Source organism: Helicoverpa armigera, chromosome 1 (genome assembly GCF_030705265.1).
Source record: "Helicoverpa armigera isolate CAAS_96S chromosome 1, ASM3070526v1, whole genome shotgun sequence".
In the NCBI taxonomy this organism is placed as follows: Eukaryota; Metazoa; Arthropoda; class Insecta; order Lepidoptera; family Noctuidae; genus Helicoverpa; species Helicoverpa armigera.
This window is the reverse complement of record NC_087120.1, coordinates 17,801,903-17,828,787: the sequence shown is the minus strand read 5'-3', so window position 1 is coordinate 17,828,787 and position 26,885 is coordinate 17,801,903. Positions and strand designations below refer to the sequence as shown.

The 26,885-nt window shown below is 36.9% G+C and overlaps 1 protein-coding gene across 2 annotated transcripts in view; it reads left to right on the top strand.

Moving 5' to 3' along the window:
* Positions 1-26,885, top strand: part of LOC110372461 (nostrin) — a 77,207-nt gene that overhangs the window by 48,104 nt on the left and 2,218 nt on the right. For both annotated transcript variants that reach the window (XM_021329201.3, XM_021329199.3), the window contains exons 2-12: positions 12,041-12,257; positions 21,098-21,183; positions 21,974-22,117; positions 22,203-22,284; positions 22,369-22,499; positions 22,698-22,898; positions 23,256-23,391; positions 23,924-24,088; positions 24,499-24,651; positions 25,082-25,234; positions 25,655-25,988. In XM_021329201.3, the coding sequence (XP_021184876.1) occupies positions 12,138-12,257; positions 21,098-21,183; positions 21,974-22,117; positions 22,203-22,284; positions 22,369-22,499; positions 22,698-22,898; positions 23,256-23,391; positions 23,924-24,088; positions 24,499-24,651; positions 25,082-25,234; positions 25,655-25,988 (1,705 nt within the window). In that variant the 5' untranslated portion in view covers positions 12,041-12,137. The remainder of the gene's footprint in view (positions 1-12,040; positions 12,258-21,097; positions 21,184-21,973; positions 22,118-22,202; positions 22,285-22,368; positions 22,500-22,697; positions 22,899-23,255; positions 23,392-23,923; positions 24,089-24,498; positions 24,652-25,081; positions 25,235-25,654; positions 25,989-26,885) is intronic.

The following is a 26,885-nucleotide window of genomic DNA, read 5'->3' as shown; positions in this document are numbered from 1 at the left end:
ATCGATCAGTGTCTCGAGATGACGTCTCGTCACGTCACACCGGTCACTGGCACTTAGTGAAAGTCTCCAAATCGACGCTGTGGAGGCATCAATCTGCAACACTTTCGTCGCAGTAAATCGATTGTCATTCGGAGGCCGATCCTCACGACCGATTTCCCTCAGCTAGATCGGACCAGATAGCTCAGACCTACTTGTGTTCACCTCCCTATCTAAATAAGAGGTCTTGTAGGATTGGTTAAAAAACGCCTTACATGCTTGCATGTTTTATTGTGTGCCGGCATTCCATAGGAAGGAACTGACAATGTCATAATTATAGCTAGGTTTTAATTGTTTTGAAGCAAGGTTGTGAATAAGGTAGAGTATTACAAAGTTAGTTAATGTGGTATCATAATGGCCGGCGCGGGCGCCTCGTTGCGTAAATTTGGACGTCTCACATTTCTTGTTGGTTGTCTATTAAGAAATTAATATATTCTGGTGTGAGTTACGTTGGTGTGATGTCACAACGGCTCGGTAGTCGATAGCTATCGCCTGAATGTATGTTTGGCAGTAAAGTTTGTATAGAGTAACCGCGAGTATTTTAGTTGCGTTAAAGATTTTAAGCATTATGTCTATCACAGATGTAATGCAAACTATAAGTGCTTCGAAAAGATTACTGAACCTTTGGCTAGCGGCCAGATATTTCAGACGGTGTTACGGAATGTAAAAACGATAGAACACAAACATATTATCTATACTACTTATAACTAATAAAATGTAAAAGATACATTTGTTTATAGGCTCTTTTTCACTGTCGGAAAACTAGACTATCTCCGACTAACGTAGGCTATGTTCTGTCCGGGTACGGGAAGAAATTCCCCCAAGAGACGGGAGAAACCACCGCGTGAAACACCTACTTAGTAAAATTTTGTATGTAATTTCATAAAGCGCTGAATTTAAGTATCTATAAATAATGATGCTTAACTACACAAACACTGATTAACTATTGAAATCTTCATTGTTAAAGTATAATTGATACCACAAGCCACAAATACGATCGGAGTACAAGATTGGCAATCTTAGCTTTGCAAAATCGAAAAAAGTCAATAATGCCATTCGACTTACGAAACTGATCTCAACAAGTTTGTAAATGCATTCATTGTTTTATTACATATTGGACTTTATGCCCAAAGATGTAAGGATCTAATTTGCATGGCATATGCCATGTGTGTGATGTAAAAAAGTGTATATTTAGAAGTTTATTCGCTGCGGGATCGTATTTCTAACATTTGTTAGATCTAGTGCAGTCTCGTTGTTAAAGTAGTAATATTTGCACAGATGGTTATTGTAATGTCCTCTTTAGATCGCACTATTTACAAAGTACACCATTCATATAGGTCCATACTTAACTAATAGTTTACAGATGAACTAACTCACTCGATATGTGCTCTACATATTCCAACTGAACTGTTTGTCTGTATGTTCAGCTTGGAAGCCATAACTACTGGCCCACTTTAAATGAAAGGTACTTAAAAGGTGTACTGATAGTCCATATAATTAAAATTGTCTCATAAGGGCTTTAGCGTATAGGCTTCGGCCTCACGTTCGCCTCCCAAAAATCCGGGACTCTATAGACCCGTGGTCTTGCAGTAACTTTTAAATAAGTGCGTAAACTTTTCAGTTTAGGAATATAAGCATGTACTTAACAGGCTTATTAAGCAGAACTTCAAACTAATAAAAATCAGAAACAGAAAACAAAACCTTACACAGGCAATATTAGTACCTAAAGATGTGTTGTAACAAAGCAATTGCATTGCATTACCAGTGACTAGTTGTCTGCCTACATTCGCCTACGGAGTCTCGCCTAACTCCTAGGCTCCTAGGCAATCCATTTCAGCGAAGTATCCAACGGTTTGTTAAGGTAAATGGTTAACACCTAGCTTAATGGATATTTAGATAGTTAATTCATCCCGTAGAAGGATGCTTTTTCACAACCGTGGTGCAGTAAGAAGGGATAATGATTTTGGCTTTGATTGGATATTATGGGGCATTGCATATGTTATTTTACATGGATGATGGTGTTGAAATTGAGCTTATCAGGGTGCGGGCTGGTTCGAAAGAGATGCCGCGGCCCTGGTACATAAAGGGCTCCAGTGGGAGCATGGTGGGTCAGTAAGTCTGACTCTCCCTTACGCTTCCCCTCAGTTAGATAGGTCATTCGAAGATTTGACATCTCAAAAAGGATCTGATATAAGTAAGGACGGATTGATTCTAGCCGTCAGTTGTAGAAAGATACATTAAAAACTTATTACTTCTTTAAGTCTATCGCTAACACTTTTTATCTTGTTGACAAAGAAAGAGTCAGCAATAGATTTTTAAGAAGCTTTTACTTTAATGGATCTTTGTGCAACTGATGGTAAGGCAGGCAATAAAATTTTCATATAGGTACCATGATATAGTATAAAGCTGGATAGTTTGTTATTTTGAACGTAAGTATCCAATTTCAATATCAAATTAAGTTTCAAACGTCATAATAAACGTAAGTCTTTTATTTTTGATGACCTAGATAATTTATATTTTGATACAAACAGTATCATTATACTTTTAATTAAGATGCTCGCTTTTAGTGAAAGTAAGTATATTTTTGCCCACAAAATAACACCGCATAACGAATTATATGACGTAGGTTTTCGTTCTCATAACTCTGTATTTAGCATATTTTCGTAAATTAATTTATATCATAAGATAAAAGGAAAAATAAAGATAATTTAGTCTCCTCAATTCAGTCACCCGGGTAACCCGATATCCCTTGGTAAGACTGGTTCCCAGACTTACCGGCTTCCGACTACCCATAGATGTTGACAATTGACAGCCGAGACGGGACGGGACCTACCAATTATCTACTTAGTAGTATAATGTTAATTTCGTTAGATATTTATTAAAGTTCACGAAGATAGAATCCTACCTAATATAATAAGTATCTATTTCCGACGGTCGACATCTTCTTTTCTAATGTTAATTTTGATAATGATTCGAAGAAACTTGACATGTTACCATAAACGTGAAAGATTAGATTGTTTGAATCGATCGGTTTCGGAACTATTTAATCAATTTGAATAATTATTTCACTCTTAGGAAGCTACATTATCTGCGCTGAACACGGGCTGTGTTTTACCCTTGTACGGGAAGACGTTTCCCGGGACGCAGAAACTAGTATTTTATAGAGCCTTAAAAATGTTTACTCTATAAAATTCATCGTTACTGCAATGTTATTTAGGAGACCTGATATTCCTGACAAAGCCCTGGGTTACATTAAGGTAGTAAATCATTTTAAGAGCCACCTACTAAATATATTTAGCATCGTTTCAGGGTTTAATGGACATACGATATTATGCTTATTTAAACCAAATACAGGTTTTAAATATCACAGAGTTGTGATGAAAGTCAAATAGAATGATTCGATGATATAGGTAGCGGCTTAGGGCTGACGCGAATATGAAATAGGTGCCTTGTGAACCAAGTTTTAAAGTAGGCACTAGCTTTTGCTTGCAGTTTCGCTCTCCTTATGTGAGAACTACATATTGTATGGAGACAAAATAGTCAATAGCCAACCTTGATACATAGACTATCCAAGACTGAAATAATTTTTCAAATCGGGCCCCTAGTTCCTAAGATTTTCGTGTTTAAGCAAACAATATAAGAACAGTATTCAAGTATTTACTTAGTAAATTATCTTCATAACTTACTATATGTATGTAGTGTAATGTCTTTAGTATGAATACCTGGCTATTGTTTTAAAAATAAAAATGCTTTAACATTGGCTTCAGTCTGACATTTAGCCTCTGGGTACCAACTAGCATAAGTCATAAGTCAGCAAAAATACAATACTTAAAGCTAAAAAATAATTAACCAACAAATTACTTTTCATTACCAATTCACTACGGCATTTGAGTGCAATCATTATATTGCAACAACAAAATCATTTTTAAACGTAATCTGTAAAACACTACTTAGAAACATCATCATCAATGAACGTAAAACATTTAATTTAGCGTCATTATAATTATAAATATTAATAGACAAATAAAAAAGTAGCAAAAAGTTTATCGTCATAGCATTAATCATTGTTATTTTTTGTCGTTGGCAACCCTAAGTTCAAATGGTTAATAGTGGGCAGTGACGTAGTGTTGCCAACGGTCGCGGCAGTTATGTAACGGCCTGCTGCGAAATATATGAGCAATAGCAACTCTTCGCTGTAGGCTAAAGTGTGGTAACTAAGGAATCGGAGAAGGTAATGAGGAATTTGTAATGTGTACTGCAGTTTCCTGAAAGTCAAGTCAGTTTTGTAATGAGTATCAAGGTTAAAGGTGACCTAGAAAATTTTGGCAGAGTTTATGCCACAGTTAAAGTTATTAGTTCAGTTAATTAGGTGTACAGTATTCTTGCTATATGATTTACAATAAGAAGTATAGATCTAGATTATCCCGAAACAAAAATACCCTTGCAAACTTGTCGTTTAACAAGTGCTCTTTCAAGGCCCTTATCACAATACTAATACATATAAACATATACCTACTTTAGAAAAAATATCATGAATTACAAACTTAAGTAGAAAAATAAATCATAAGATGAATTTAGAACAGCTCTTTCATAAACAACAGCGATTTTTTTCAAGTCTGTCTTCTAAAATCTAACGTACTGCACTACTGCATCATTTAGAGCTCAGATGCAACAGCACAAACCGTGCCACGGTTCCAAATGAACTGGCTCCGTAACCTAACACCTTCACAGCATAATAGTTGCTTCCGTACCAAATGAAAAGCCGGGACACAAAGTGTGCATTCACTGGAAAGGCTGAATACACGTCATTGTTTCCAAATCGTAGCGTCTATCGTTAAAAATTGTGAAAAATTGCTTCGAAAAAATGTGTGGAATCTTTGGTCTCTAGGGTTGGGGGAACGCAAAAATTTTGCAATTTATCGATACTTTATGTCGACAATCAATTTATGCAATAAATTATATGTGAAAATGATTTAATCGATTCGAAATTATTTTCGCAAATCTGTTTTAAGGTAATTATACCATCACCTTCAAAATACGATAAATCTTAGATGTTTAGCAACCCGTAAAATTATATTTTATTACAAAACCTCATGGGAAGATGCAAGTAGGTAAACACAACATATTACGAAACAAACACACGTAGGAAGAAGGTCAAATCTTTACAAATCATTTCGCTACGTTTTGTTTTGTTTGCTAAACAAAAAAGTTGTTACAAGACGATAACTCAATAGTTACATTACACACAACAAACATATAGATAGATAGTGTATCGCGATTCATACCGAAGCATTAAGTTACATTAAATAGATAAATACCTCGTTACGAATATAAATTGGATAATTTACCTAAGATTGCTTTGCCTAAATGCATGCACTAGAATCCAGCTGAAGATTTAGGAACTTACCTATCGTTAAACTGACTATCGACAAATTCCCATCACTAAAAACTGTTTACTCGAAGTCATAACAATTGTCTATCAGTTTCGCTACTATAATTAGGGTCATGGTAACTTTCATACTTAACTAACTTTATGTTTTTACTCGAATACCTTAACAGGAAAATAAAGGCTTGACTGAAAAGGTCCAACTCCAACTAGTTTTTATGCCACTAAGTTTTTGCCCGTTAAAATCTGATATTGAATTTTAATGCCAACTGTATTAAAATATTTTAATCCATTGTCATTATCAGAAGTAATAACTGCTAGATTTATTTCCGGGCTGCAGTATAATTTTAGATAAATTGATATTTCATTATTGTATTGCGTTACTAATGTCAAGAGTATAAAAATAAAGGTACTGATACATTTTATCTTCTCGCCAGATGAAATCGCTCACCAAAATCGGAGTCTATAATTAAAATAATCGATTAAGTTTTATGATTATATGAATTATAACAAAGATAATGGTGTCCGACCTTCAGAGGTTCGTAAATGTTAGAGTGTTGTTATAGATGATCATCTGAACATCTGTGCTAAGTGCTAGTATAGTGCTATTATTTATCATTAAGAGGTCGCGTGTCTGGACGTTACGAAATCGAGTACTTCAACCTGTTTCTATTGCTTACGTAGTATTCGAGTTATTCGAACTATAGCGAGTCCACCAGCAATCGAGTACGAGTATGGGACATCACGATAACACGTTTTTATCGATGCTTTTTTTGTAAATTGCATTACATATTGTAAGACATAATCATTTTCATATCGATTAAGTGTTTAATCGAATTTGTTATAAACTCGATTGAATACTTAATTGAGTGCATGCGAGCGATTTAATCGAATAAAGAGTGATCACCGTGATCAGTATTTAGTTTTATCGAATGGGTTCTTAACTACTCATTTATCCGTCTGAAAGTTTGAATTGTGGCCATAATGAAATAAGAGTCCAAAAAGTTATGTTGCTTACACTTTTATAATCTTTATCCAGCTAACATCACTTTTTAAGAATATTACCGAATTCAAATCGATTCTCGTATAAGATCTGAATTTTGAAACTAAAATTAACACCACACACGTAGTGCACTTTGGTACGAATCATATTTTTATAGCCTTTGTACACACGCAAATATGACCTTTAAGCTAATTAATTTAGAGCTTAAATTAGCGTGTAACACATAACTCAGCGTTGATTCTCATCATCCGCGGTACAGCGAAAGTGTATAAAATATCTGAGAAAGAAAAATTGTCAGTGAGTCCACGATCATTAGTATATAAGGTAAACGTACCAATAGTCGTCGGATTTCGGAAATCACTGACTTTGAAGCGCTACTGTGTGTTAAATATTTAATAGAAAATGAAAATTTTTGCATGACGTGATAGAGTATTTATTAATTATTCTAAGTAACTAATGTTTTTTTAATCATTTTGATGGGTTTATATACTTATTAAGGCAAAAGCAAAAAAAGGGCGATTTGTACCAATAGTCGTCTGATTTGTACGGATACTCGTCAAATATTCCCAGTACTCGTCAAGTTTTAATGCTAATGTAAACTCTCTGCTCTTGAACACAAGGTTCAAGTTATGTACATTTTTTTTGTGCTTGAATTTGTTAAGCATACTTGTGCTTTTGAAACATTAGATAGGTAGATAGATAAAAAACCAAATTCCTATTTAGAATAGCAGGTCATAATCTGTTAGAAGAGCAGCTATTCAATAAAACAGATACATGGTTGCATTTTAATTTATATTCTATCTATCAAACGCTTGGAATCACAAAACCAGTTTATAAAATATGTATATGTTATATTTTTTAATCATAATAACCATGCAGTCATGTGCATATGTAGCGCGAGTAAAATAATTACTTTTAAAATTCATATATTTAGTATTCACAAAAAATAAAAGCCACATTTATTTATATAGCTTTCCGCGAAATAATTAGGTATTTTATATATATATATATATTATATATATAATAACTGTCTTAAAGGTATCAATCAAAAAATGTGATTAGGTACAACTAACCGTTCAAACCCAATAATAATAACATCTAATAAGCCCCACATCTGAGGCGGATGACGGGGAGTAGCGACCCCGTGGGGCTATATATCCGAGTGCTCCAGGGAGAGTATACTGTCCCCCATCTCCGGCCTGCCGGAGTAAAGGTCTCCCGCCTCTTGGCTTGCCTTCATTGGCCGACCAGAGTGGAGTCGCTAGTGCAGGGTTAGCAGCCCTGCTTGGAGGGTAGGTGCCTCGTGGTAAGTAGCGAGTGGGCCGGTGATGCTGGACCCACAGGGAGCGCGTGATCTGCGTTTAAAGTCCGCCGAGGTATCCTCACCCTTCAGCCGCTCATGTACCTGTTGCCCTCTTGTTGCGATTTAGCGACTGATTCCCGGGGGCTCAGTAAGTGAGGTGGCGAGTCTCCATTTTATACATTGTCATCGGCAGGTGCCATAGTTCCTCATCATCATCATCCTCCAAGCCTGTGTTGGGGTCGGCTTCCAGTCTACCGGATTCAGCTGAGTACCTGTACTTTACAAGAAGCGACTGCCTATCTGACCTCCTCAACCCAGTTACCCAGGCAACTCAATATCCCTTGGTTAGACTGGTGTGAGACTTACTGGCTTTTGACTACCCGTAACGACTGCCAAGGATGTTCAAGGATAGCCGGGACCTACAGTTCAACGTACCATCCGAAACACAGTCATTGGTGTCATTGCTGGATATACTTAGAAAGTACATACAAACTTAGAAAAGTTGCATTGGTACTTGCCTGACCTGGAATCGAACCCGCGCCCTCATACTTGAGAGGTTGATTCTTGGCCCACCAGGCCACGACTTTTTTTCCAGGTGCCATAGTTCCTATAGTTTCCTCCATAGTTAGCAATAGTTTAGCACAGAACCGGAGATTGTCCTTGGGTTCATTTCTATAGTATATATATACAGGGATAATCGTCGGTTTTGTGTCACCATTTCATTAAAGTTGTCTCAAAAGGGCGTTTTAAATTTTCTTTCTGCATCTGATGTTGTGTGTGGGCCCTTGATTTACAGCTTTTATGACTTTTAAAAGGCCCTGTTTTTTTTTGCGACGTTAAAAATCATCAAATGACCCGTCCCGCTGTTGGTTAGCAGCGGTGAGGTAGTGTCAGACTCTTACTGACTAAAAACCGTCGTGTTTCATCGTGGGCCTTTTATGTACCAGGGCCGCGGTATCTCTTTCGAACAACCCGCAGCCCCGGCAGGCCCTGGCCCTGCTGGGCCCCGCTGGGGTTGCTGACATCTCTTTGAGGAGCGCGTGGAACAACGCGCGCCGCCGACACGAGTCTGTCGTCTAAGAAGACGGAGGGACGATGAGCCACCCGAACTCACCGCTATTAAAAGGCCCTCTTGCTTGTAGTTTCTTTCAGTCATGATCTGCTATTAAAATTACGATCATGGAATCACTAAATACAGACAATTTTAAATAATAAAAAAATCTTACTCTTTACCCATCAATATCGAATACCACAAGCAAAGAAGTGACAGCGATGGAAGCTATGTCATCTTAGTTTTAAAACTGATTTTAATATTTTTGCGTCAAAACTAGTTGAATGACATAATTTTTATACAGGCGCTATTAAGGCACGTTAGGAAGACGCGGTACAATACGCGTGACGAAATGCAGTTATTTCGAACAAAAAGCATGGTGTAAGAACAGTCAATTTTTGTTTGCCACAAATTGTAATCCAGTGCTAGACCTACTTGTACCCAAAGCGGTAGATCTTAATCGAATGGCGGAGGCCTACAGCGGCCAATATATACCTGAAAAAACACTCGTAAGACGTGCATACTTATAGAAAACAGGGGATTTAACCATTAAGAAACATATGAATTGAATCGAATAACATGACTGTGTACGTGCATCTAGAACCAGCAGAGTAAAATGTACCCCCAAGAAAAAGCTTAAAAGAAACGCAGTTTTATGAACAAATGTAGTCTAAACCTTAAATATGTTTGTTCTAGACGAAATGTAAATCACAATTTAATATTTAATATTTGTTCTAGACAGTTATCAATTTTGTAAAAGTCCCGATATTAGCTATTTATTCGCATTTTGTACTGTTAAACACAAAATATCCTCATTATGACGAGTTTAGGTGCAACTTTTGAGCATGTCCCAGTAGTCGTCATAATAATTGTAAAATTGACGGGTTTTGGGTCAAATGGGAGTTTTGAAGTACCAATAGATGTCACATTAAAAAAATATATCTTCTATGTTAAAGTATTCCAAATTGCATATTACATCGCTAGCAAATGAACTTAACTATCTAATTAAACAAAGAAACATACCACAGACCTCACTGGAGTTATGTAAATCAAAACACAAAACCACGTGCTGAGTTTCACTTTTCACAGCTGAACTTCACGAAAAAACGATTTTGATAGGGCACACACATTTCAAATAACATATCTTAGAAGCGGTGACTGTTTAAACCCCGTATTGTTATTTCAATTGTGCAATATATTATCAAGAATATGTTGGTATATAAACCGGCCCATTTTAAGTTCAGTAGAAAATAATAATAAAAGTTTTAAGATTAATTGACGACTATTGGGGCATGACGACTTCACCCGCGTTTACCTTATTACGCATGAATAACTTGCATAAACATTTAATTTTTGCGCTATTTTATTCATTAATTATACCTACTTTCTTTGGTGTAGAAAATTTTGTTATCTGTTAAATCTGCATTTGTAAATATTAGTGTTCATAAAGTATTAATTTGCATTTTGCGCATGCAACTTAGATAATTATAATATACTAAAGTGCTTATAAATAGTTTTAATAAAACAAGCCATACGTTGTAATTAATATTCAGAAAAATGCTGCTCACCTCTCTGAATTATTTAACAACTTCAAAATCTATAGCTGTCAAATAGTGACTAGGTAGACGACTTTGGCATCACTGCTTATTAAAAAAATATGGCAAAATAATATCTCTAGATTCTCGTATATCTAGGGCTGCGGTATTGTTCGAAAGAGTTATCCCGGCCCTGATGCATAAAGGGCTAAGGAATGACCATGGTGGATTTTAGTCAGTAAGAATCCGACACTCCCACACGCTGCACCCACAGCGGGGGTCATCTGATGATTTCCCATAAAAAAAGGATGTAGATCCATATATATGTATCTAATATTTCTGACGTGAGTAAAAAGTATTTAAGTGATTAAAGAAAGTATGTGAATAAGATCGAACAGAAGCACACCAATATATTTTGCATTAACAGAATCAAGACTCGATCAGTCAATTGCACCTTTATCACACTTGCTTAAATTGCAGTAATCACTAGAAAACCTGTATTTTGTTTAATTCACTTAAGTTGTCGTTGACTCACGAAGCCGCGGCGTGTTATACTTACGTCATTCTATTACTTAACTTATAATCATTTACTTACTAATGTTATGTTTGAACAATACCGTTTTGGTAGCGTCTTAGTTATGAAGCGTAATTTTGGCTTTGTTTATTTTTATCTATTGTAGCGTCTCTGATTGTTTTGACTTACTTAATGTGTAAGTAGCTCTATAGTAACTAGTTGTATTTACTTCAGAGTCTTTCATTTTTACATAGGTATCTTTTTCACCTGTATCCTATGGAAACTAATTCACTAGGGTAGCTTTCAAATGGAATCATTTTCAAAATCGGTTCAGCAGTTTCGGATCCTTCAGGATACGAAGGCAAAGGAATGTCCTATTTGTAACATTAGTACAAGTACAGACTAAGGAACCAACCATAAATAGTCAGGGATCAAAAACATGTAGGTATGTTCGTGCGGAAACTTCAAAAATATTTATAAACTGAAATTCACAAACGTCCGCTTTTCAATCGAAAATCACTTAACAAACATCAATGAAATCCAATACGTTAATACGTTCTCTCAATTCGCACAAATGCTCATAATTATAGGAAACGGTGAGTAAGAATGTTACGCGTCCACAATAGGAAGTGACTCACACATCTTGAGTGCCTAACTGACTACGGACGCGTTTGACGGAACATTACTAGTTATAGTAAAACCATTTAAGTGCCGTGTAAAATAGACTCGATTAATTAATTGCCGAAGTGATGGGTAGTAGTTGATAAGACTTCATTCATAAATGTGCGTCAATTAAGATGATTTGAGTGCTCATTAAGCGGTGTTTTTAACAACAATTGATTGTTTTGTTGTGGTAACGGTAAACATCGCTTCTTAAGTGTTTTTGTGCAAATTCAGGTGACTATGTAACTTTATAATGTAATTACTTCATAAGAATATTTTGGATCCCATTCATTAATTGTGAAGGAAAAACATCGTGAGGAAAACTGGACTTATAAAGCCTGAAAATGATAATTTGTCACCACGGTTCCTTCTTTGTACAAAAACCACCGCTGGAAACCAGCTAGGTAGCATCCAAATCGGTGCTTTTGTTTAAGAGCTGCGATGACACATACAGGCATCCATACAAAACCCCTTTTTCAACGATAGTTCAAAAAAATATTCAAATTATTTCAATCCAAATTGCTTACCTTAATTCTTCTTCTATTCCAGAACGTTCAGTGCAATAGGCCGCGACAAGGAACCGTCTTCTAGCAGCCAGGCCACCAGCAGTGATGCATCTCCTCAAGACGAAGAAGCCGAGGGTACCATGAACCGGGAGAACGTCTCCAACAAGATAGCTGCCGGCATGGACCGGTGGCAGAACACCTTGGAAGACATGATCAACCTTCGATCTTCTAATAATACCGTCTTTAAGGACTATTATTGGGTAAGTTTTCTTATATTACATACTAGCTTCTGCCAGCGATATGACCCGCATCCCATTGGAACCACACGAACCCGGATAAAAAGTACTATGGTAAATGATAAATGGGCTATCTAACGCTGTTTTTTTTTTCAAATCGGACCAGTAGTTCCTGAGATTAGCGCATTCAAACAAACGAACAAACTCTACGGTGATTCTATACACCGTGGTGGATATTTATTAGTTCCGCCCGCGGTTTTATTCTCGTCCTGAGGGAACAACTTCCTGCACCTGGATAAAATTATTAGCCCATATGTTGCTCTAATATGTAAGCTTTAGTACTGCGAGGTTTCATAAAAATCCTTTCAATAAATAGATTTTGCGTAATTAAGTAACAATCAATCATGAAGTTTCTTTCGTACTAACTTTGTGCTTAAAATATTACTTTGTAGGATCAGGGCGTTCTGGAAATAGCTCTCTCTTGAGCAGTGATAATTATTGTTCATACCTTTGTCATTCAAATCATTCTTCGCGTAATCCATTCATCAGTAATTTCGTTTACCTTCTCACAAATGTGTAGCCTGACTTGCAATTGAGGTACTTTCGCTCTTATACGATACAAATCTATGATTTACACACTTACATAAACATATAAAAAAAAAATTGATTCATTCACTGACTTATAAACAGCTTTTTGATGACACAGAAACAGGAAAAAAATATAATTATACCACGATGATACATAGGTCCGACCTCCGGATTGCCAGTTTGACTAACTACGGTGGTTTCAATAACATATCTGTCTGTTATTTTGATTACTAGGGATAGAATGTTGTCATTAGCCATTAGTCTATACTAGTAATGTAAAAATATTGGTAGGTATGTAAACGAGTCTTTATGGACATATTGCCTTCTTTAAAAAATATCCATGGAGTTTCTTGTCGGCTCTTCTCCACTTTTTGAAAAAGGTGCAACTAGTTTGATGTTTCAAAAGGAAAGGCCTATTTAAAACAAAAACATTTGATTTTGATTATGCATCTGGTAAGCAATTCAACAAATAAATAGGTATTAGGAACGGCCGTAAACTGTTATTAATACTCTTATAAACTTGCGTGCATAAAAACTGAGTAAACAAACACAGATATCATCGACTCAAGAGGTTAAACACTTGACTTGACCCCAGAGGTCAATAATTCAAGGTCAATGTCACGTTTACTTTAGATAATATCTGGAGCATGGGAACTTTAGCAGAAAGTGAAAACTATGGCATCTGCACGCTATGTAAAGTGTGTTTTGTTCGTCATCCCGGAAAACCTGGAAAAAAAATTCATAGGTAACGCGGTATTGACGTAAAATATTAAAGTTATATACGTCATTACCTAATTTTAATTAGGTCATATTTAAACATGGCTAACTGTGGTTTGGTGCTTTCAAATGTGTTTACCTATATTAAAAATAAAGATTGTAAAAATACTTTGCAACCTTTGAATGTTAGACCGAGAATGAACTATAATAAAACCTGTTTTTTATTACGTAATAAAATGTGCACTATTGGCACACCACATAATTATACCATAATACTAAATGACTTATTATAGGTACCTAGCGTCTTTAGACTGCAAGTGTTGAGAAAAGCCAACAAAACTAAAAAAAACAGATTTGCGATTCAATCATCAATTCAATTCTCTGTATGCACATAAAACAAAAAAACTGCGAATGATGACTACAGAAAAATATAACAAACCAAATCGAAGACATGTCCAAATGTATGTAATACGTAATTTCTGTAATAGCGTGTTCGTAACAGCGTGCAATCATTGTCTGTCTGTACGTAACAACTGCATGCTTCACGGGTTGCTATGGCAACCGATTGCAGTTTGTAAAATTGTCTTTGACGACTTAAGAGGACACTGCCAACTTTTAGTTGGTCGATAGTTTGGGCTCATAAATTATAATATGTAGATGGACAAGGGCATTATCATTATCGAGCCGGTATCAGACCGACTAAAAACCTAAAAACTGTTATAAGAAACTGAATAATCTTCAAATGTCAGTCATATAGATCAGTTGTATTTTGACAGGAATTTTGTGTAAGTATTTAGAACTTTGATTTGCGTTCAAATACTCACATGATGATAATTATGAAATCCTGTTATTTATCTTTGTTCAGGAACTCACCAGAAACTTTGAATGTTCATTTACATACTCCTTCTTATCAAAAACAGATTAATTTGCAAAATCTAAATATCTAGATATAATTAACTGAAACGTAATCAATAATTAACGAAAATAAAAGACTTCAACCTGTAGGTACCTACCGTTAAACAGTAAACAATTTGACAGTCCGTTTGCCGCCTTTTTATCCATGACCATAGACAAAATAAATGAGTTACCAAACTCCATGATTACTACAGTTGAATGTCTTTGACCACAATTCGACTCTGACTTGATGAAAGTGAAATCACTCTAGGTAATTGGGGTAATAGAAAAAGTGAAGTTTTTTACTTGATTATCAGAAAAACTATGTGAAAGCGTAAGTACCACCATGGATTGCTGAGTATTTATTGCATTTTGATAGAGCGATTAAATTATTGTACGTAAACACAAACGTAGGATTTTTTTTCCTTTTTTTTTCGGAAAGTAAGCTAGTGTTGTTTTAATAGCTTATTCCTTCTTGAGTCCACTCCCTTTTTGGTTTCTTGATGCTACACAGTCCACAGAAAAGTTCGTTTAGTTAAGGTTCAGCACTTTAAAATATAGGTTAATGACCTGTAATATTTATTTACAATGCAGCAGGCTCGTTTAAAATAGTTCTTATTTAAACAGAACCCAGTGACATCCCTCCAATTTATATCTATAACAATAAAACATAGTTTAGTGACCATAATTCACCTAATTCGGGTTCGGTCCGTTTCCATTTTATAATGCGCGCACTTCCCGGGGCTAGCGGAAGCGTGTGCGCAGTTCCACATTCAAATCAGGCGTACCAGCCATATTGAAATCGATACCACAATACTCTAATCTAAAATGTACCTTATGGGGAGGTGTTAGGGTATGTTTTTGCATGTAGTGAAAGCACTGTAAAGAAAGTTATTGTGTGTTTAGTAATGTATGTGTAGGTATAATTTAATTCATTGATGTAAACCACTGAGGCGCGTGACTTGTTCATAAAGGAACGATTTGTTTGTGAACGATGGCTCGGTGTAAACTTTTCATTACGACAGCTGATAGAAATTCTGGTAGTAATGCGTGGAGGTGGATGATGAATAAATAAGCATAATATTTTCACTTATATAGCTTCGGTGGTTAAGTAACAGTAATGTTTTAATACTTCTCACGTAGCGCAAGTTAGGCTTAGAAAGATGGTTGTTTGAACTCTCTTTAACTACAACTGGCGGCTATAAAAAAGTCAACGAGCTAAAAGAGGTTCCACTCGTTTAATTTCCAATATTTCCTTAACGTACTAATATTGCAGAAAATGCTATAAAATACTGCCTAACTCCGTATTATTTTTTCGCTACACAGGCTAGTCAAATAAATCCTTTTCAAAAGTACGACAGCTGCGGAAAACGGAACGCAACTGCAATGCATCACCTCGTTATCTTTCCGCGAAAGCAGGATTTAATTGAAGGAAATACACGTCGGTAATGTGTTGGCAAATCATCATTATTTACACACCACGCGGCGAGAAATCATTCGTAAATACATATGCTTTATATATTGTAATATTTTATTTATTTTCGTATTCTGGGCTATGCAAAATCTACGACCCATTTTTTTATGGGAAATCATCGTAAGATCCCTCTCGCTGTGGGTGCAGCGTGGGCGTGTAAGACCCTTACTGACTTAAACCCACCATGTTCCTTCTGAAGCCCTTTATGAACCAGTGGCCGAGATAACTCTTTCGAACCATCTCGCAGCCCAAATTTTCGATCTCTGGATGACCCCTTTTAAAATCTTGATTTCACAATTCGATTTGAGCAGACAAAAATATATTATCTTAATCATAAATGCATAAAGAAAGGATGTATAAATTATTAAAATATGTATTTCCAAATCAAATCATATCTCAATGAAAGTCAGACAAAACAGACTAACATAATAAATTCATTATGTATCCATTATCATTAAATACTTAATGAGTGTGAGAAAAAAACTTTGATTTTGAGGTAACATTCTAAAATATTTATTAACAGTCTACTTGTCCGTTAAAATAATTGAATTTAAATGAAAGAGCGGTTATTATGTCTTACTTTAGGAAATCCTGAATTGCCAAGGAATATTCAATATTTAAAATTGAGGAAAGGAAAATACTTTAGGCCCTTAAATAGTTTCAAGCACACTTTCCTTCACTTTCTTTTAAATCCTGATACTTAAAAATAAATAATACGGTAGTTTCCAACGAGTCAAATTCATTACTTTTATTTAACTGTCAAAAACTGTCACTTTCTTTGCAATATGTATGTAAGCGCAACTTATGACGTCACAGATTTTTCACATCAAACTGGATTCTTTTTTAGCTTATATTATCAATAAAAAAATTTAATCAATTATTCCATCAAAACGATAAATGGAAGTGACATTATTTTTAGATGCTTCACTAAATGAATATGACAACGTAATTTATTTTTGACCTAGTCATCCACCCAATTCTATGTCAACAACTAATTTTATTTATATTTTATGTTTATGTATATTTTGTATATAGTATTTTATTTTTAGTTTTGTATAAAGTTAAGTAGTTTAAGTTTGTATATATGTATAGTGTGTACGTTAGTTATAAAAACAGAATATTATTTGTATAATAAATTCAAGTTCATCAAACAAAAAACTAATTTAAGTAACGTATATTCATCATCCTCCGAGCCTTTTTCCCAACTATGTTGGGGTCGGCTTCCAGTCTAACCGGATGTAGCTGAGTACCTGTACCAGTGCTTTACAAGGAGCGACTGCCTATCTGACCCTCTCAACCCAGCTTTTTCCTAAATTCAGTCTTATGACTCAATATTAGTAAATAAATCGATCTATTTCAAGAGATCAGGAACTGACCGCTAACCTAGACATTGTAAACTGAAGTTCATTTTAATTAACGCACGCTACTAATTGTTCAAAACAACCCGATGTAGCTGATAGTCCTAATTATTCCGAACTTCCTTCCTTACTGGTTGAAAATTATTGGTTACAACTTTAATGTTGTAGATAACAAACAGTTAATGATGTAAGGGCTAAAGCGGAAAAATTATTTTCCTTCCTATCCCTAATATTATAAATGCGAAAGTAACTCTGTCTGTCTGTCTGTCTACGCTTTTACGTCTAAACCCCTGAACTGATTTTAATAAAATTTGGTACAGAGATAGAGTTGACCTTGAGAAAGAACATAGGATAGTTTTTATCCCGGACTTTTGAAGAATTCTCTTGGAAAGGCGATATAACCGAACTAAGAACCTAATGAACCGAAGCTAGTAAGATATAAAACACAATATAACATCTATGGAAACTTTTGCCATTTCAGATAAACTAGCCATAATTTCATGTTTTTTGTTTTGTAATGTAAAGGAGGAAAAAGTAGTATTCATCTAAAATAACAATCAACGAAGAAACTGTCGGAATTCGGAAAGTTACGATGTCTGTATCTCTTTGACGAACACCTGTGGAAACCTACAAAAGTATATAATAGACATATAAGACATAAGCTACAATAGACACATAAGTTCGAAATAATTATTACCATATCTATTACTTTCTTTACGCGTTTATAAACAGTTTCCGGAGGGTACGATAAGCTGTAGGTCAATCTATCTTTGGCAGCCGTTACGGGTAGTCAGAAGCCAGTAAGTCAGACAACCAGCCTTGCCCGGGTAACTGAGTTGAAGAGATCAGATAGGCAGTCGCTCCTTGTAAAACACTAGTACTCAGCTGCATCCGGTTAGATTGGAAGCCGACCCCAACATAGTTGGGAAAAGGCTAGGCAGATGACACGTTTATATACAGACCCCAGAGAAATTGATAACCGAAACTTAACAAAGTTGATAAAATTTGCAAAGTAAATACATTTATAGATACAAAAGAATCCTTAGGAACTCAGTAATTAACTTCTAGTACATGCTAAGGTATTAATTTCAATACACTTAGTTATATTCTATAGTAATAATGACTTGTAGCTATCATTATCAGTCTAACTCACGACATCTTAGAACCGTGCCATTGAAATCTCTACCTTATGACTTGGGATTTAGAATTGGTAATTGTTTAATTTGTTGTGGTTTGTGTAACAGCTGGAAGGAAGAAAAACACGTGTAGGTACAGTCGCGGACATTAATAGTTGTGCCATTTGCCACTTCGCATTTGAGTCTTGTAATGTAATCGGTTGCAAAAAATAAATGTTCAACATTAAAAATTCCTAAATAAACTTTTAGATTTATCTTTAACTAGCTGCTTTCAAGAGGTTTTACCCGGTTTCGAGGGGTACTTACACCCGTACCCTATAGGTTAAAAACTGTATTTTGTCTCTTATATTGTGTTATCCATGACAGTATAGCTTCCCAACACTGAAAGTTTTTCAACTCGGTTCTGCAGTTTCGGAGCCTATAGGATACACAAAAGCTTTATTATATTACTAGGTATAGATAAACTTCTTAGCATACAAACATCCGATAAGTATCTCGCAAATATAATATGTAACTACAAAAGGTACGAAAGTAGTAAACCATTATTACCCGCGACTGTACATACAATGAATGTCGTGATGACGGCAAAGTTAATTGCCAGTGTTGTCGCCGCTGTATCACTTTTTACTTGGCTAGCTAACCGAAGATCTCGGTCTCAATGGAAGTTGACATTATCATCTGTGCACATCGAGAACATAATCACTAGCGGAGGTGCCACAACGGAAAAACGTTTAAGAACGTAGCGCGGTAGCGGGGGACGAGGAACGTTATTGTTTTCGCTCTCCGCGCCTTCTTTGGATTCGATCATTTTTAGTAATACCCCAAAAATCGTTGACAGATGTCTCAAAGAACCCGAACGCCTCCTTAGTTCACTTATAACTGGTCGTTTAGGTACCTACTGTCGAATGGAGATGTTTCAAATCCGGCCTACTATATGAACGGTACCTCGAAAAATCCAGAAAAATCGATGGAAAAGATGGATCATTGAAAAGTGTTTTTAATATTTTTCCCCCCATTTCGTACAATGGTGTACAAACAAAATGGTGTGACCTAGAAGCTAGCGCCTGACCTACCTACCTATGGCATCTCCACTTTCGTTACTCCATGTCAGCTCAGTCATCTGACTTTCATAGAATCGTCATTGGGGACACGGGCAACCGTTGGATCATTTTAGATCTGTGTTTGATTTTAAATGGCTTTTTCTTGCCTTGTGTGTGATGAGTTTGTTTATGTCCCGTTCTTTTGTTTTTGCTCGGTTTCAAACTCTCAAATGAAACTATTACTAACTTACAGTACCTTAGATTGTTTTGTGAAAATTACGTTGTTAATTTATTAATTTTCGTTAAGTTTGCTTTGACCTCTTTAAAAAATTACTTTCATCTTCGATAACTTCAATGAAACTCGATACAGTCTCATTTTGTTTTAGAGTTTATTTACTTTTTTCACTTTGCGGAAAACTTACTTTAGTTAAACGCCTATCTTATTCGTACTTTCCATCTGAAATCATGGCAATTACTTACCATGGTTCCTATTCCACATAACATCTTATACTATATCTGTGTAATTATGGGAAAAAACAAGCACAAAACACATTGTTACGTCTTAGATCTATAGAAAAAATAACATGATGCTCTTTGCTCTAAGAAAACCGCATCTAGATGACGGGTTGCCATGACAACGTAATTAAGGATAATTTGATACCAACTTGTTACCACTCGCTATTGTATTTAGACAATACTACAGCACCTACTTTATAATGGGATGAAATCTTATGGCAAGTTGCACCATTTAACAATAACGATAACCGAACCATTTTCAGTTGATAAATCACCGATTTGACCAGTGGGTGGGGAGTATACGGCTGGTTATGTGAGCTGCCTCCGGTTAGAACTAAGCAGTTGACAAAAAGGGTAGGCAGATGATCATAAATGGTGCAACTGGGTCTTCGTTACAGCCTCTTTATCGTCCCACTGCTGGGCACAGGCCTCTTCTCACTCGGAGAAGGATATGTATTAAAGAGAGATTCCAGTTCTACTTTTTATCCTGGTGTGTGGAGTAGATTCTTCGGGCCAGACAATAGTACTGCATAAAGTCATTACAAGACTACTAAATTGGTAATCTAACCTAGACGGTTCACACAATGTTTTATTATTCTCATATTACAAGTAGTATAAAAACAGTAATTGTGTCATAAGAAATACAATTACTAGTACGTACTGACTTGTCTCTCAGAATTGTGGTGTCACCGTGACGTCTGTTGTAGGACTTGAAGAACAAAGTCCTAGCTTACGACATGAACGTCTGATATGAAGATATGGCTGTGTTGCCAAATGGGAGAATATGTTTATCGTCTCTTAAACCTTTATCTTAAAGAACTGTCAACTGGGAAAATGCTTTGTTGCCTTGTACTTTTCTTAATAAGATTTTTTTATTTATTCAGTGCTTGCTTACATGTTATTCTAGCACTGAATAGATTATAATATGAACCCAGATATTCTAGCTAGAGCCTGCGACAGGATGCAAGCTAGGTACTTTTAGTCCGGGTGCGAGAAATAGTTCCTTCGAGACGGGTGGAATATTTTTTACTGAAGATCTGATCTGAAGATACGAAGATCTATCGCAGAAGAGTTATTAAAATGAAATATACCTAACCAAGCTGGTGATAATTAACTAATTTTAGTGTATTTTTGGTTTCAGGCCCAAAACGGTTTCGATGAGCTCCGTCGCTACGTGAAGCAAGGAAGCGACTTCAGCAAAGAACTCTCATCCATATTACAAGAGAGGTATTTACACCTACCATTGTTTGTTTATAGACTACTGGAATTTCATGATGTCATACTACCAGACCGCTTTTACAAATTTTACAATGTACTCACTACGTTGTTTCAACCTTCAACTACAAAATAAACAAGTAATCCATCACGATAAGAAAGCCTATAATAACGCGCAAGCAGCGTAACAATCTTCATAACTGTTTTATAACTTTTTTAATAACTGGTAAATGGTTGCGCATGATCGGTCGCCGGACGGCTGCCTGAGCGCAAGTCGTGCACGCACCAGATTACCTATCTTATCGGCCTTTCTTCGTAACGTTAACTTTCCAGACATCGCTATAAAACAATACCTTATTGTTTACGAGCAAATCGCTCGAGCAATCCTGCGTTATTCGAGACAACGCAGGCGCAGGGACAATCCGAAAGTTCTCGTCATGCTGTATAATTGATATTACATTGTTCACATGCATAGCTTTCCCCGCGATACACAGATATCGAGCACGTCGTTAAATATTGTTGCATACGAAAGTAAGGGCACGGCAATGGCCACAAAATCAAAAATAGCTCGTCGCGAGGTTCCGCCAAGTGGGCCAAGACGCCCGCCATAAGTAACGCGCGCTCTAAAAATTGAAATCCTCCCATTGGCCGAGAATGCATTATCACTGCTTTTACACAACCACAAAGACGAGCGTAAAAACAAATCGTTACGCCACTGCGATTATTTCCTACGAACGTTCGCTTCCGTCACAGATTGTGAAACTGCAGATACCATTAACTTTGTATGATTTGTTCTTTGTAGAATTGAAGCAGAGATATATTACTCAAAATGCCTAGCCAAGCTCGGCACGAAGCTGACCAAAGCCTGCAAGGAGAGCGTCGGCTCCTGCGCAGAGGCCTGGAAACATGTCGCGCTCGAGATGGAGAAACGGGCAGAAATACACAGGTAGCCACTAAGCATCAACGATTAAACAGCCGCTTATTTCACAAAAATGATAGCATTAGTAACGCTGCAAATTGATCTATTTCAGAAATTACTCAAGCGCTTTGTCTGACGAACTAGTGAAGCCAATGAAACATGTAATCGACAATCAGCTGAAGCTTCGGAAGAAGGTGAGTTACCCAATACTGTCGAGACGGATAAAAAACCAGACCATCTTGAAGAATCTTTATTCACTTATGTTAAAACAATTTCAGATCGAAGGCAACGTTGACAAGACCACGCGATCTCTGAGTGACTGGAGAACAGCGGAGGCGAAGTCAAAGAAACACTCTCACACCGCGGCGCGAGAGAACGAGAAGTTACAGGATGCCACGCTGGACATGAGGTCTGCCTATTGCGATACACTTGACGATGTTAATGGCCTGTGTTTTAATTGAAATAGTAGTTTGAAGGGACATTACATCGCTCAAGTCATTAGAAGGATCCTTCGTCTTGCGATTGCGAATGGCCTGGCGAGTTTTTTGTTCTGTGTGCGTGTTTTAGGGAGTTGGGGATATGTTACTAGCTCCCATTTTCTTTGCAGCCGACTTTCGCGAAGTTCGAGTGTTGGTCACATACCTCATGCGCATTCGATCCTGAGTGCCGCGCGGGCGGAACGACTGCCCAATGCGACGAGTGAAAAGGACGCAGCTAAGCTTCAGGTGAAGAAGAGGAAGACGGAAGATGCCGTCAAGAAAACTGAAGTGGAATACTACAATGTGTGCGTGCATGCGGAACGAGCTAGGTAAACAAGTAATAATGCTTTAGCGCTAGGAAGTCAAAAGATCAAATTGTTTTATGCTGCTCCAATTTTTTGTTGATCTTAAACGTGACTGAGATTTGGGACATCCATACTAGAAGTTTATAAAATACTAGCGACCCGCTCCGGCTTCACACAGGATCACAATATTTCTCCACTATTCAATGTATCTTATTATACATATATACCTTCCTGTTTAATCACTCTATCTATTACAAAACTCGCATCAAAATCCGTTGCATCATCCATAAAAAGCGACTTTGTTTCATACTATGTAGTAGATCAAACCATTTTAGATCATATATCTTTAAATTCAAAGTCTATAATTGCAATTCTTTCCAGATTGGAATGGGAGACGAGCGTGGTGAAGGGTGCTGGCATGCTGGAGTCTCTCGAGGAAGAGAGACTGGCACAATTGAAGACCGCAGCCGATTGCTACCTGCGGCTCACGGCGGCCGTGCCAGCACAATTAGCAGAGGTGATTAGTAGTTTCTGTAGTATGAGCTAATATGTTGTTTGTTTTGGTTCCTTGTTTGTGTTGTGCGTGTTTTGTTTAAACAAAAGAGTAGTGATGATTGGTGACATCAGTCTATTGCTATCTATTGGTTAATATCTAACTAATTAGTGAGCTTGAGAGCAAAGGACTCGTTGGGAGTATAAACAACAGTTACTCAATTTGATGTCTAAAAGTTGAAATTCTAAAAAAATGTGTCTCTCACATTTCTTGGTCAAAGAACTTCACCTTCAAAATGAATGTTGCCTACAATATATGTTTGCTTAATTGAGTCGGCCAAAAGAAATATCCGTGCTGCACAGTGGGCCATATCACACTCAGGTGGAATTTTACCATAAATAAAACCTATCTGTCTAAGGCCCAATTAAAAAGGCACCGACAACATTAGACGGGCGTTTGTCTTGAAAAACTGTTTACTTTAAAAATTGTACGTGAAAATTCATTGTTACGCTACGTTACGTTACGTTAATTTTATCTTATTTCCTCTCCTTCTCAGGCCACAAACATACTCCTAAACCCAATAAAGAACGCGAACGCGACGACAGACATGCGAGCGGTGCGCGGCGTACGCTCAGCCCAGACGGGCGCCAGTGAGCAGCTGCTGCCGGACTTCTACTGCGAGCATACCACGCTGGCTATGAATAGAGAACGACGTAAACAGGTAAAAACGGCAACCATATCGAACTGAAGTTACTTGTATGACTGCTCAAAGGGTGCCCCTAATTTAAAATTAAAATTGAAGAAATACCTACTAAAAAGATCAGGAGCCCTTAGTGTTTGCTCGAAAGTCGCAGGTTTTTATAATCAAAGTTTTTTTTTTTAATACCAAATACCTGGGCCTATGAAAGTTCTTTCGTAACGTCAAACTAGTTGCATGGTTACAAAGACTCTCATGGAGAAGAACCGGCAAGAAAACCCATACAGTCTTTACAAAAAAAATTGCAACTATTTACAACAGTTTTCTAGCTATTCGTGTGAAAGTTATAAAATGCAATTAAAGCTTTTAATTATGTATTAATAAATCATACAAAACATACATTATTTATTCATCATTTACCATTTCACTTGCAGGCGCTGCTGAAGATACTACAACTAGTAAAACAAGACATTGAAAGAGAACGCAAATCTAAGCAAGGCCTCGAGAAGCTGTCGATGGCCATCAAGCAAACCCCCACCTTCGGAAACGATGACTCGCAGCAAAACGTCGCTGATAAACTATACCATGTGAGTATGACAAATAAACTTAATACCTGAACGATATGGAATCAACTTGGTTCTTAAGACATTAAACATTTATACAAATAAAATTTGAAAGATCATAGTCGCTTGATCGCTATGATTCTTCGGAATGGGTTGGAAGTCAAATACTAAATATTTATTCTGGCGTACTCTTGAAAGAGTTGCCTATGTCCTGGACTTTTTTGCCAGTTCTTCACTAGCCTTGGAACGGTACTCCTTTAACCTGCAGAGGCCTACTTAGAAGTACGTTCTGACTGACTTGAAAATGAAATGTCCAGTCAGTGGTTAGTTGCTTAGGAGTTTGTTGCGATATTTCTTCCTTTCAGCAAAAGCACTCTCTGGCTGCGTCATGTAGTATTTGACATTCAAAAAGTTCTGTTTTTAAGACCACTTTAAATAATGCCCATATTTTCAGATGAGGAGTATGCTAACATACCTAGAAGCAGTCCGGTACAAGATCACGGCGAGCCTCAACGAGCTGGACAACCGGCCGCCAGCGCAGCACCCCCTCGCCGCGCACATACAGATCATACGCGACAAGCAGGGGCTGCAGCAGAGTATTCTTAAAGTGAGTTATCATTTCTAACTACATACTGATCTAGGCTTCACTTGACATTAATAAAGAATGCTTGAGTTGACCGATAACACTGTCATACCTAAAAACAACAGGGTTTTCTTAAAACAATTGTTTATTATACATTTTCATGTTGAAAGTAAACAGTTGTTTAAAGAAAACCGGACGTTTATAATATGTTGTCGGAGAACTTGGGCCTCAGAATGCGTATATACGGGCACTTTATTTCCCTCAACGTACTGGCGATTGTTGTTGAAGGTGTCGCAAAAGTATGTTTTGAGTCAGGAACCTTTGCAGGACAATCTACAAACCGAAGGAAAGAATCTACCAAAGTTTCATCAAAATCTGATTGGATTTTGAAGATAAAGACTATTTATTCTCTTACTGCAACTAATTTTCAATTTTTCCTCCCAGGTACCCCCATGGCTCCAAGCGGACTACCAAAGCGAAGTCAACAAGAACCTCACTCCGAACTACACAGCCTTAACGAAGAGCGTGAACGGAGGCGAAGAGAGAGAGCGGAGAGACTCCATCATGAGCCGAGCCTCCAGCAAGTTGAGGATAGAACACCTCTCCTTCAGAAGAAATGCTGATAACAAGAGTGCGCCAGTCACGCCTGTGGTAGACCTCCCCACGCCGACGTTGCAGACGCAGACCCTGGATGCTCCTCATCCGCCTGAAAGTCCTCTGGATTGGAGCGAACGTGGAGCTGGGGATGGACTGTCTAATCAACAGGATAGTGACTTTGGTAAGACTGCTTAGACTTATTTAAGACGGTTATTTTCTCAAGAATTAAATAGGTTAAAATCTCGATGTGAGAATGTTGCCCAGGTTCTAATTTTTAATGTTAAACTGATCGTTTTATCTTTAAGAAAAATAAACTGAAAGTCTCAACTTTATGAAGTTAAAAATGAAGTGCACAATAATGTGAATTTCAAAAGAAGTCACTAAAATGTAGATAAATTACCTACTTAGCAATAACTAATTCTTTACAATAAGTACTAACACTACGTAAACAAACCAACTCAGTAAAGCAATAAAAATAAATACCAACAAACAATAAAATACTCAATAACGCAACAGCAAACAAAATGGTCGAACGTATGCAGTTAAACGGTGTAGGTCAAGCACCTCCAACCACTAGCCAGTCATGCTGAACAAAATAAAATTATAATACGAACAACAATGGCATTTACGTCCTTTGTTAACTGTTAGTACATGCCTTTTGAGGGAATTATGCCAATCAGTTTTGGTCACGAAATATCTGTAAAAAATAAGAAATATTACAACACTATCGTTCGCCATCGATTTCACCCGCTTCCCAAGAGATCTTCTTCCCGTGCCGCGATAAAAATAAGCCTATATAGCTTTCCTCATAAATAAGCTACCTACAGGTGATTTTTTTAAACGAACCAGTATTTCCTAAGTTTAAGGCGTTGAAGCAAAGGACCGAAATCTTCAGCTTTAGTATACCTACCTAGATTATGACTTATCTGGTCTCTCTCCGGTGGTGTCGGATTGCTGTCCCATCGAGCGCAGAGAGTGAAGGAATAGTGGGTGCACTTGTGTTTGCGCAAATGCTCGTGCACTATAATATGTGCCGCGCAGCTGGCTGATATGAAACGCCTCCGTGTCCGAAATCGGC